This window comes from Ixodes scapularis, unplaced genomic scaffold, assembly GCF_016920785.2.
Source record: "Ixodes scapularis isolate PalLabHiFi unplaced genomic scaffold, ASM1692078v2 PGA_scaffold3__209_contigs__length_174095766, whole genome shotgun sequence".
NCBI lineage: Eukaryota > Metazoa > Arthropoda > Arachnida > Ixodida > Ixodidae > Ixodes > Ixodes scapularis.
The window spans coordinates 98249564-98263152 of NW_024609868.1; the positions used below are offsets into that span (position 1 = coordinate 98249564).

A 13589-nucleotide genomic window follows, 5' to 3' on the forward strand; every position below is an offset into this window, starting at 1 on the left:
TCTCCTGCCCAATAGCGCAATGTGGACGTCGCCTGTCTCATTTTCACTTATGAGTGATTATGAAACATTTTAAGGTCAACTTCTCAAAATAAAAGTGTGTTTCAGAACACCTTTGAACTCACAATGTGACATAATTACAGTACTGTATATACTTTTTGGTGGGGCTGGTGGTGAGAGGGGGGGGGGGGGGGTTATTTTGTGACATACGTGTCCTATCTATTTACCTTAAAAAGTGTTTTTTGGCAGTTCACTGTTCTAAGTTGAGTCCTATATTGGGCATCGTTCTGATAACGTCCTTTTATTTCTAATGAAAAGCAAAGGAAAAAAAAAAGATCCTTTGCTTTTTGTGGTACTCGAGTCGCACTCTGTGCTAGAGCACTACGTGTGCCGCTTTTTTGAGCATAGTCCCATCTCGAGACAATGCTCAAAAATGGTAACTAACCCGCCCAAGCCCGGCCCGGCCCGCCACCTTTTGTAGCAGGTCCGGCCGAGGTCCGAATTCAGTATTACGTTGTCTAAAGTTTGCTGCGTGGAGTACGAATGTATTGAGCAACGTAATTTTATTCACTTAATGAGATTGTTGGAAGTGAATTTCTGGTACACCACTTTTTTTTCTTTGTGTTTTCTTTTTTTTTCTTCCCCACTTGACGGAGCTATGAATATCATGTGCAAATTTATCTAGTCTGGTTAAGTTGCGACACGCACACACACAAAAAAAAGACATTAGCTTAATAAAAAAAGGTGGCATAAATGAAGTCATCGGCCTACGAGGATTAGCAATAAATGGCAACTCCGGCATTGATTCTTTTTATACCCACCCAATACGCGTAGAACAGCATTAACAAAAGTTAGAATAGCTACTTCTGCACTGCGTTTGTTCAGTATTCTTTCTACAAAAAATATCAATCATTATTTTTTCTCATTCATATTTAGTATAAAAACAATACTTTTCGTTAAAAACAAATTATTGTTTTCACTTATTCTGCGAGACCGCCAAAGAGGGAACCAAATAAAAGCGACCTTTCACAAACATTTTATTTACAGGGTAAAAAGACAACAGGTCCTCTCTCGAATAACGTAGCCCGTGGCTCTAAAGTTTCTTTCACTACTGCAGCTTGTTGCAGGAATGCATAGAACTTGCTTGGCAAGAAAAGAAATACGTGTAAATTATTTGCTACCTGATACATTGTCACAGCTTCAAGGATAATGTGATGACCGTTGGTCCAGGGAGCAAGGCTGAAGCAGATGTTCGATTACTTAGCTGTGCGTGGATAAAACATGTGAACAATAAGGGCCAGTTTCGTCTGAGCCTGCATGGGAACGTCCGATTTGGCTCTTAATGAAGTTGCTGAGCGTTGCGTTAGGTGTTACTTCGCAACCCGCATCAACCACCTTTAGTAGCTGTGTTCTCATCCTCGCAATCCTCGCTATCGGACTTTGTTAAGTGTTGTGATGTCCAAGAAATACAATGCACTTTATTGTAGAGGCCGACATGCTGCTCTTGGGTCAAGGGAGCGAGGCGAGAACTGTGATACATGTCGGCATACGATGCAGCCATACGACAGTATCATCGTGCTTGCTGTACATTAATTCGTCGATCTACAAAGCGCCGTACTTTCTCTCAAAATGGATCACGACTGCGTACTGGGGAAATTTAGTCACTTTCGATTTCTGTAGAGGTCCAGAAATGGGCGTGGAGCGATCTGCTGAACGTCCATATGGAGGTTTAGTAGACAGTTTCCGCAGCCCGCTAAGCACACGAATAGCGCTCCGTAATCCGCCACAAGACCTTGAACTATGCAGACAAGGCTGGTGGCGCGCATAAGCAGCTGCGGCGTTTTCTTTACGGATACCGCAGCGGAGGAGAAAAACGATCTAATAAAACTCTCTAATATGACAGTGGCATGCCTCCTACGGCGGCGAGGGGGGTCACCGCCACCTTTACCGCTGCATCCCTTCACCGCTGCACACCTTCATCCCTTTTCAGAGGGACCCTATTGGCCCTAGTCCCGGAAACACTGGGGTGAAAGGTAGAGAGGCGCGAATCAAGGGGGGGGGGGGGGGGGGGGGGGGGGAGGGCCTTGGCCTAAGTGCTGTCAATCTTATAGGATTATTTTCCTAGATCTAGGGATTTTCGATACCGTTTATGGGAAAAACTATTTGCTCAAATCAGTATATCTTTCCCCAGGAAGGCCTGATTTTCTCTTGTAAACATTTGTGCGAAATGCAAATTGTTTGGTTGTGACATACCATAAACGGTTCATTAGAGGTGTGGATATTTATAGAGATTTCAAAGGAATGATTGGAACACCATGGTGCCATCCTTGTGTACAGACGCTTCGTGCCTATAGAAAATTTTAAAGGAACCAAAGTCAGGTGTTGGTAAGGTGAACACGATTGACGTCGCAACAGACTCAAACGGGTTTGAGTGCGTTCCGACGTCCTTGCGGCAAAAAGCGGTCGATTCCGATACTTTGCAGATACAACACTTTGCAGAGATTGCAACCCCATGGGCCATCGACCCTGCGCGCGCGAAGAATGGAAAAACCTTTCTTCTCTACCCTCTTGGCGCGAGGAGAGGGAAGTCGGGACTTCCCGTCGGCCGTGCAGCGCGAAGACAGCAAAGAGGGCAGCCTTGGCATTCCGCCAAGAATGACATGACGAAGAGAGAATCTTCGTGTCGTCTGCATCGAACGGTTGTTTCCAAAAATTTCTCGAGTTATGTGAAAATCTACTTTGGCAGTAGTCGGATGCTACGCGTGAGGTTTGATTGTATTAGAAACTTCCACCGTGCTTACCTACTTACCTGACGGATCACCGCACACAGGTAGCGGTCGTGAGTGGCAGCAACCACGCCAATCACGACGGCTATGCGAATCAACCACGTCGCACCTCCGTCCTCGGGTACCTGAGGGCACCACTCCACACCGCTTTGCACGAGTGTGCTACAGTCCTCGCTTTCGTATCTTCGCACATTGTGGGCGAAATATACGACTTTTGTTTACTTCACAATTACTGAGTTTCTAAGCTTCAAATTTTGCTCTTTTTCTTTTGCTTTTCGTACAATATTTTAACCCAACCAAACCACACTAATTACGCACTTCGATGTTTAGTTCACAACTTTGTTCCGCTGTGTAACGTCTTTGCTATTAATCGCGTTAAATTTAATGTTTAACTAAAAAAACAATGTGCAATTATTTTTGTCTTGATAATTAGACTTTTCTTATTCATGCAATTGTAATGCGTTCTTTGCGTGCTGTGATACCGGACCGAGCCAGGCTTCTTATTGGAAAATTTGTGACCGGTGTCATTAGCATGATTTTTATTAATAAAATAAAATTCGCATCTTCTAAGTGTCTTATATTTTACGTAGCCAATGGGGAATCATATTTTACTTTGATTTTCAAGCTGTTTATTAAAAAAAAGTTGCATTGTTTTTATTTTTAGTCTCAATACAACCTTTGGGGTTCACTATCTATACCTTGAGATTTCGTTTTAACCATAACGTATGCATGCCTAAAACATACACGAATATCGCGTAGACAGTGTAACTGCGATTTTGTATGCCACCTAGATCAAGCCGCGCAAACTAGAAAAAAATATATTCCTCTTTCCCCCGTGTACTTGCACATTTACGGCAACTGCGAGCGGGAAAACTGCATATGCAGCAGGGAACGACGAAGCCGTTCGCCTCATTTAAGCATGTGGTTTCCCCGAGTGATTTTCCACAGGAAGCGAAGCACATTGCACTTTTCTTTTGGTATTTATTTTGTCTCTCTATATAAATTACTACTAGGAGCATATGCCGACTCAATAGAACCGTTCATTTATTCATTCAGTTCACTTCTAGTGTCCGAATTTCGTCGCAAGTCTTAGTACTCTTAAGGGGCAAAAAGCGAAACAAGCATATTCTTAACTTACGAAGAAAATACGTGAAGAAAGCGTTTAGTAGAATGTCTCTGTCAAAGGCGACCAGTAAACGATGGTCGACAGGTGACGCCAGCATGATGTCAAGACAGAAAGAGCTACCCAAGCTCCCTTTGACTCCTCTTCAAGAAGCTCTGGACAGATTCGTGGAACGCATGGAACCTCTACTCACTCACCAAGAACTCGCGGAAACTCGAAAGGTAATGTGTAATGAGAAGAATGAGATGACAGAAGCAGCAATTGAGCGTTAATAATTACGTTGCACTTGATTCTGATCGAAAAGTTCAAACCGTTATGGCAGCTGTGACTCAAATGCAGAGGTAACTGCCATCGCAACAAAATGAGTTTTCTTATTGCGTGCCTCTTTTTTTTCGCATTTTTATTTTTCAAGTTAAGATCCAGTGAACGTATTTGCTTTTATTTTGAAACTTTTTACCGAAACACTTGTTATTAATTTTGTAAATCCTTAGTTTGGCGAATAATTCAGTAACGACCGAAAGGGTCACAACCCGACCGATGACGCAAAACGCGAGCAGACACTATTGACCTCTCCAGCGCGTATCACCCGAGAGAAAAATGCCCATTCACCGGACCGTGGAAGCATGCGTGGCGGCTCATTTTAAGTCTTAGAGAGCTACTGCGCACGCTCCAGGCGCCTTCCACCGCACCGATACAGAAACGTGGCAGCGCGGACGATTATAGGCTTCTTTAGAAAGATTGCTCTCTAATGGCGGCTTTGGAATCCCCGCATAATGGCGGACTAAAACCGCAACGTCACGGCACACGTTATGTATTTACTTGAATTAGAAGGCAAAAACACGCCCACAGAATAAGGGGAAGAGCGCGGTGATGCTATGCACTTTTGAAGTTGTTTGAATGGCTCCTTGGGCTCCCCGGCTCCTAGCGTTGGTAGTGCTCTGAAGTTCCGTATATTACGGAATGACTTGCTCGTTCCATGATGTCAGTTGTTCCGCCATTGTGCAGTGACTCTGAGCTTCTAACAATCGGCACGTGACTTTCGGCCTAAAGGAGCGACTCGGCTGTGAAGAAAGGCGTAAAATATGGATCAAGTAACATTATGAGCGTCGCATTTCAAGCGGAAAAATAATTTTTAATATACACCTTTCGAAACACTTTAATTTGTTGGTAGCTGTGGGATCTCTGTAGAATAGCGGACTGAAATCGCAACGTCACGCCCTAGTTTATGCGTTTGGTTATATTAGAAGGCAATATTACGCCCATAAAAAAAAGGGATGAGCGCCGTGACGTCACGACATTGACGCTGTTTGATCGGTTCGTCGGTTCCTAGCTTTGGCCGTTCTCTGACTTTTGCTATCTTATGGAATGACTTGCACGTTCCACGATGTCAGTTGTTTCTCCAATGAGGAGTGGTTCCGAACCTATTCATAATGGGTACCGGCCGCCGCCGTCTTGCGACTGTCGCGACCTCTATCAGCCAGAAATTTCTGCCAGCCATCTAGGCTTTGGAAACCCGGCCAATGCGACCTTCCATCTGCGTTGTGTTAGGAGTTCGCAGGCCTTTCTTCAAAGGTTTTCTTCATTTGCTGTTCAGGATTCTTACCGTTTTTGTCTTCCTCTGTGAGAACCAGGAAATGCCAGGACTCATAGCCTGCTCGGCCTTCGCGGGAAACAAACGAAAAATTGGAACGTCGACTGGTCCGCGACCACGGTACGCGGGTGGTTCGACGTGCTTGGAGGATTATCTCCGTTGATATAATTCCTGTAAAGCCCTCGCGGTCTTCGCAAAAAATAGCAGATCGGGCGCGGGATAGGGGCCGGAACAGAATTCGTACGTTCATTTGCTTCGGTGCTGTGCAAGAAACAAGATCTCCTCAAAACGTGTCCTAAAACAAGTCCCCATTCTGTCCGATCGTCATGAAGTGACTGTCGTCGACACTCTAGGTTTGATATGCTGTGTTATTTGAGAGCTTTCTGAAAAAAGCCTTGTCGGGATAACGCGGTACCATGGGGATTGTACAACATTCTGTTAGATTGATGATAGCTGTTCAATTTTATGAGGTAAGCGGTGAGTCCCCATGTTTTCCGGCTATCTTTTGGGGTCGTATATTTTCAACTGTTAAGACCTTTGTAGATTGACACTGTTTAGTGCATGGGGGGGGGGGGGGGGGTGAAAAATTAGCATAAAATGGAAGAGATCTTTCTGGTGCGTTTGATTTTGATCTGTCGCGCACAAACTCACAAATATAGCTTTAATTGATTTGTTTATGCTCACAGAAGTGGTAGAATGCGTTTTAAAAGTCTCAAGAACTTTCGTTCCCATGAAACACAAAATAGACAATAAAACTCAGACATTTAGCCGTTACCAGCGTCAGAAATTGCACGTGCGCTAGCTGCCACAGTCCACTGACTAGAAAACCCACAGCCCAGAGCAGTCGGGCAACACTGACGTACACTCTCAAAGCCAGGAACACGCGCTGTAAATTGCTTTCTAAAATGTACAGCGCCATCTCGTAGCGTATGAAAAGTAGGTCTACCATCCTGGTGCCAGGGAGAAAACAAAACCAGTGGCCAGACCGGTGAAGAATGGACGTAAACAAGGAACCACTCTTCATGCAAACTGTGCAATGCCAAGCCACTGGTGCGTTCTGCTGCGTGAGCGGCGAGGAGCCATCGTTCCTTGCGGGAACATGGTGCAAAAATAAACAAGGTTCCGGATTTTTTTTTTCTTTATTCATGGGTAACGTTTGACATTAAAATTGGTCAAAACGCAAAAACAAAGCATAAGTACGTTTTCTCACGGCTTCGAATCTATTTACAGCTATTAAACTGAATCCTATTTATTTCACAAAGGTGTACGAGATTTTGTTTTCAATTCGTATTTTTTTCAGGTGCATGTCGTTGGGTAGGCCTGTTTTTATCTTGGTGCGAAAGCACCTCAGTGTATAGGAAAGGAGCACGCTGGCGGCGTGGCAAAAAAGTGACTTGACGCTGCGAACACCAAGTAGACCGACAGCGTCGACGTCAATTTCCACGCTGTTCTGCCTTTTTTTGGTAGCCGTGATTACAATCGTGTTTATTGGGAAGGAAATTCGTAGGCAGGCTTCCACAAGTTATATTCTAGAAAATCGAAGCCGATATGCAGTCTTGCCGGCACGACGTCCATCATCTGCGCTCTACTGACTCCGGTGCTATCTCGATTCGATTTGAGCTTTTCGCACTCCCTGAAAAATAATACGGAGAGTGCTATTTGCTTTCCAAAAAAATCGGAGCCTTGCACCCAAACAAATTTCCGCCAGTGCCCCTCCCCCTTCCAAAAAAAAAAAAAAAAAATTAAAATGTAATTTTGAATTGCATGTTTGGGTGGAGAACTTACATGATTGGCGATGTGCTTCCAGCACTGAATAGTACGATTACTTGCGCCTTCGCTTCTATAAAAAGAATTGAATGTGTCGTGAGAAGTAAAAGACGTAAAGGCCTAGTAAAATACCACCTAGCAGACAAGGCCTGCCCATGACGTCATCACTAGTGAATCTGCGACTCACCCCAAGCGGCAAGCGCGCTGAAGCTAAGCGACAGCCGCCGCAATGCGCCAGACTCCTCTGGTTTGGTGTGGCCGGGTGCAAGCGTCGCGTGCGTTGTGGCAGAGCGCCACTTGCCCTCTAAATGAGGCGAAACCGAAAGTCAAGATATTCGATGGTTCCAAGATGGCCGCGCGCCCAATGTTACCACAACTTCAAGCAGTTTTGAATATTGTATATTGAACAGCCCTTTGAGCGTCCGTAAAGGGGACTGCAACGGCGACGAGCGAACGCACCTTTTTGCATTTCAGTAAAGTGATTGAAAAATACTCTCGCCCTCATGTCATTCCTCGGAGCTTTCGTTCCAAATATTCCTAGGCATACGTTTCTGGCAGACTTCGTTACTTCGCGACATAAAATTATGTTTGCCTCATCGAATTGTAATTGCCCCATCGAGAGCTCAGGAGCAGACGCATGTAATTCACTTTCGAGTGTCCCAAAAGTCTACGTAATAAATTAAATTTTCCAATCTCGCGATCAAACCAGCGGGTTTCCAAACATCGGCCCTGCCAATGAACGCACACTTGCAAGTTCTTTTTTAGCTGAAATAATTTAGGAAATGCCATTCGAAGAACATCAATAATGAAGTATGGTGTTGCTTAACCACTGAATATTTACGTGTTGAAATTGTATTAGGAGTATATCGTACAGTCTCACTCAAGACGACAAACTATACAGCCCCGAGCCAGTACAACCTCCGGTGAACTGGCTCGGTGTTGTACAGCTTTGAACTGTGAACACTGTGAACTAAAAATTAAATATATTCGGTTTCAGTTTTTTTTTCTTTGTTCACATTATAGTTCCAATCGCAGCGTATTTAGGGACGTGTAAAGCGTCATACTGATGAACTGATGAACTTCATATTATCTCGTACGTTAACTGCGGCTTCCCGTCGGTACAGCTAGATAAGTCTGACGGAGTGAGAGAAAAAATACACTGCGTCATTGCTTGGCTTGCACTTATGAACACCGAAGTTGTCATGACAAATGTAAGCTTGAATTCTCAACCTACCCTCTGGAGGCAGAAAATCTACCCGATTATAGCAATATTCTGGGCACAAGCACTCGGACTCAATGAGTTAACACGCACAATTAACTTCGGCAAACATCAAGAGTTTGAACAGGGCCAAGTAGTAGTATTATAAACCGTTTATTTGAACCGCTTTAAAGGGAGGGAAATGAGTCAATGGGGAAAAGGAAATTATATATGTATTTCTATGCCAGCTTCGTGGATATAATCCAGAAGCTTGCGTAGAGTTTGGTATCGCTTATCTGGAGGCAAGAAAACGTGCACGCGAAAAGAAACTTCTTAACTATAATGCAATTAAATAACAATCCTAATTTTTTTTTTAACGCGACAGCGATAAAAAGCACATGTCGCAGAAAAACCAGGCTCCGTGACGTGGCAGAAAAGCCGGCGGCGGTAGCATGACGCAGGCACGTAGCCAGGATTTTATTTCGGGAGAGGGGGGGGGGCGCCAATGACAAAATGCTGTATAAGGGGGAGGGGGAGAGGAGGGTCCCAGCAAAATGGAAGATTTCGGGGGGGGGGGGAGGGGGGGGGGCCCGGGCCCCATGGGCCTCCCCCCTGGGTACGTGCCTGGCATGACGTGAAAATCCTGATTGCAGGGGCATGATGACCCTGCAATCAGGGTCATCATGCCCCTGATTGCGTACACTCTGTTCTGTTCCAACGCTCACGTGGAAAGTGATGTCACGCATGGAACGAAATAGATTAAAAAAGATGGCATGTATTGATAAGAAAGGACGCCGCATGTCTCAAATTATTTCACTTTACAAAGTAATTCATTAGTCTTAAAGAAACATTTGAAGGGTTTTAGGCAGAAATCGAGCCCAAGACCCTTCGAAGGGCGGGCCAGACACGAGAAGCAAATGAGAAACCGAGGCGAACGGGGCCCGGTAACGATGTTGCGTTCCAGTCCTAAAGGCGAAGCTTAAGTGTCCTCTAAGTTTTTGTCTATCTGTTTTGCACCGGCTACAGTTGGGATAGACAGCTTCGTGTATCTCTTAAACAGAATGAACATCACTATTTCGAGAAAACAGTAATTATCTATATAGTCAGTGTTGTTTCAGCCTTGGTTTAGTTTTCAGCAAGTGCTGAACGTAAATATCCTTGTGTTAGGCCTGATATTTTCTTCATTTCATTTCATTTATTATTCCTTGAGACCCGTTAGGGCATTATACAAGGGGGGTCAATAACACACTAATCATCATAGTTTAAAAATAAATTAACACTCACAGAGAGGAAGTCAGCAATACAATCAAAGAACAACAAAATACAAGTAGCTGTCAACATTACACAATATTATTAATATTTTAACGGTATGCACTGTGAACATAAAAAGGAAGAAAAAAATTAGCAGATAGACATGTTTGTAAGTTCCAGGTAATTGATCAGTTCTTCGGCAAATCTATCGGAGTTAGTCTCGGTTACAACACTACCGGGTAATTTATTCCAGTCCTTGATTGTCATGGGCAGATAGGAATTATAAAATGACACAGTTGAACTAAAAATCGGGCGAACTTTGCGGGAGTTATCATGGCGGAGAGATATGCTGTGGGGTGGAAGGAAGAGAGATGCTCTAATAGAGGCATTGTTATAGTATAATTTATGAAACAGGGCTAGTCGAGAAAGAATGTGCCTAAATGAAAGTGTGTGAAGGTTATCTTTGCTTCTTAGGCCTGTTACGCTAATGAAACGAGAGTAGTCTGAGAAAATGAACCTTAAAGCTCGGTTTTGAATTGCCTCTAATTTCATAACTAGGTAATGCTGCCATGGGGACCATACAGAAGACGCATACTCTAGACGAGATCTAACAAATGTTATGTATGATAATTGTTTAATTTCTGGTGAGGCCAGTTTGAGGTTGCGCCTAAGATATCCTAATGATGAATTAGCCTTAGATAAAATAAAATTAAGGTGAGCTGCCCAAGATAGATCACAGGTTAAATGAACGCCGAGGTATTTATAAGATGTATAGGGGTCAATTATTGTGTCGTTGAGTTGATATGAAAAGAGTGATGGGGACTGTGATCTGGTGAAAGACACTAGTTTCGTTTTATTTACATTAACTGTCATTTGCCATGTTTGACACCATTCTTCTACTATTAGCAAGTCAGCCTGTAAGAGTAGGTGATCATTATTATTACTTATCGGTCTGTATAAAGCACAATCGTCAGCAAAGCGGCGAATTTCAGATGTTAGGTTAGCAGGAAGGTCGTTAACGTATATTAAAAACAGCAAGGGGCCAAGAACACTACCTTGGGGTACGCCGGACGTTACGCGAGAAAGAGGTGAACGGGACTCGTTTACTACAGTATATTGTGTACGATCGGATAGGAAATTTTTGATCCAAGTGATTACTGAATTATGAATACGCAGTTGGGTTAGTTTTTGTAGCAGACGTTGGTGGGGAACTTTATCGAATGCTTTAGAAAAGTCTATGAAAATGACATCGGTCTGTAATCTGTTGTCAAGGTTACTGTGAAGCTCATGAATGAAATGTATTAGCTGGGTATCACACGAATATGTCTTACGAAAACCATGCTGATTTTTAAAAAGCAGATTGTAATTTTCCAGATATTTCATGGTAGAAGAGAAAATGACGTGCTCTAGTAATTTACATGAGATGCTGGTGAGAGATATTGGGCGATAGTTCGATACAACATTACGATCCCCACTTTTAAAAATAGGAATGACTCTACCAATTTTCCAATCAGACGGAAGCTTGCCGACATCAAGTGACTGTTGAAAAATAAGGGTTAAAAATTGGGATGAGATGTTTTGTGTTTTTCAGCAATTTAGAATTTATTTGGTCATCACCGGAGCTGGCAGAATTTTTGAGATTTTCTATCGCTTTCACTATACCCAAATATGTTATTTCGATTGAAGGCATAGCAGAATGAGAAAGGTGATTTAGGAGAGGAATATTGTCATTGTTTTCTAATGTAAATACTGAGCTAAAGTAGGTATTTATTAGTGAGGCGCTTTCGCTATCAGACGCGGGAGTTCCATTCATATTAGTCAGGTGGATGGATTTATGCTCTTTAGGATGAATGACCTCCCAGAACTTATTAGGCTTATTCTTCAAAATATTAAGAAGGTCGAAGTTAAAAAATTTGTTCTTTGCATTTTTAACTTCTCTTTTATATTCCTTAGCAGACGCGTTGTAATTATCCCATGCAATAGTATTGTCCTTTTCTTTAGCTTGCTTGAAATGTCGTTTCTTCCGAGCACTTAATTTGGAGATTTTCTTGTTGTACCAAGGCTTTGCATTGTTTGTTTTAATTCTGATGGTTGAAACGTACGTGTCAGTCAGAGTTGTTACCTTGTTTTTAAAGAGATTACAATTTTCCTCAACTGTTCTTTGATAAAAGTTTATATGAAAAGTATGATAAAACTGTTGAAGATTTCTATTAATTGCATCATAGCCAGCTTTATTGTAGTCTTTAATAAATTTATAATGGCATGATCTGATGACGACGTCAAACTGCAGGTTTAAGTGTATAACATTGTGGTCACTAATAGCGGGAAGATGAGTGATGTTATTCACATGTGAGGGGTCAGTAGTAAGGCACAGGTCAAGAATGTTGCTAGAGTGATGGCTAACTCTTGTTGGTTTAGTTATCATTTGGGAGAGGTTAAACGTAAGAGCTAGGTCGATGAACTCATTATCAAACTGATGACCTGATGAAAGGGAGTTCCAATCAATATTCGGAAAGTTGAAGTCGCCAAAGAGGATGACCGACGCATTTGGTTTAAGGGTATTAAAAATGGACGAGAGGGAGTCATGAAGTTCGCTAATGAAACTAGCGTGATGATCGAGTGCTCTGTAACATACACCAATCAAGATATTGGAACACTGAGAGTGAAGTTGAAGCCATACCATCTCGAGGTTACCTGGAACGTTAACTTGTGACGCACTAATATGATTGCGGATAGCGATTAGGACACTGCCACCCCTCTTTGTTAGTCTGTCGCATCTGTTTAAGGTAAGGTATAACACTTCTGAGTCAGCAATTTCGGGTTTCAGCCACGTTTCTGTCAGAATGACGAGGTCAGCAGTGCATGATTCAATTAGTGATAATAGGTCGTCGCGGTTTGTTAAAACACTTCTTATATTTGTAAAAACGACCGAACATGAGTGTTTCTGCGTACTCGGGAAGACTGGGGTGGGCGGCGGCGTGTACACATCTCCTATGGCTTTTTTTCTTCATATATACTGTTCTTTGCAGAGTCGAAGCAAAATGTTTTGTTATCAATGACTAATCTGTTCGAGCGCAGCTTGTATTGCTTTCCTTGTTGTTTCGCAAACTCAATCAGTTTTCGCCGTGCCTCGCGTACTGCTGGTGAAAAATCCTCGCTGACGGCAAAACCGGTATTTTTTAATTTGTAACACGCGCTCAAGATACTATTTTTATGCTTGGTAGAAGAAAGCTTGACAATGATAGGGCGTGTTTTATTATCGTTAAAGCGACCTAGCCTGTGCGCTCTTTCTACGAAACTAGATTGTAGCGAAAGACCCAGGTTGCGAGAGCACATGTCAAGAACCAGTTTTTCTGATTGGGCCCATGTTTCATTTTGTTTGTCAGCGTGACCATAGAACACAAGATTGCAACGTCGCATTCTATTCTCCGCGTCCTCGCACCGTGATTCCAAAGTATGAATTTGTTCTGTCATGCTTTTTAAAGATATTTTTGTGCTTTCTGCATCTTTGCGTATCTCGTCCAAACTAGACACGCATGCTTCCACATTCGCTACTCTTTTAGTCAGGGCAGTCACGGCTGATTCAGTACGAGACTGATCTTCTCTCAGTTTTTTTAGTTCGCTTAAAACTTCATTTTTCCCTTCTTTAAGGTTTCGTACAATGGCCAGGACAGATTCTAATTGGGCTTCCTGAGCCTTAGTCATTCCAGGGTTAGTCTCTACATCACCGGATAATAAGATAAGTAATTGGTTACAACAGCCACCGGCGTAAGTAATGCTATCAATGATGAACAGATACCAATGGGTCGGGCACGACACCGCTATTAACATGAGGTCATCGTTTTTGTAACAATCAAGGTGAATTACACCAACCTG

General features: G+C 42.9%; 1 protein-coding gene across 1 annotated transcript in view; it reads left to right on the top strand.

The window, feature by feature from the left end:
- The window catches only part of LOC115324589 (carnitine O-acetyltransferase), a 181318-nt gene that overhangs the window by 92870 nt on the left and 74859 nt on the right, over positions 1 to 13589 (top strand). Inside the window, exon 3 of the mRNA XM_042292808.1 lies at positions 3851 to 4127. Coding sequence (XP_042148742.1) covers positions 3851 to 4127 — 277 coding nt within the window. The remainder of the gene's footprint in view (positions 1 to 3850; positions 4128 to 13589) is intronic.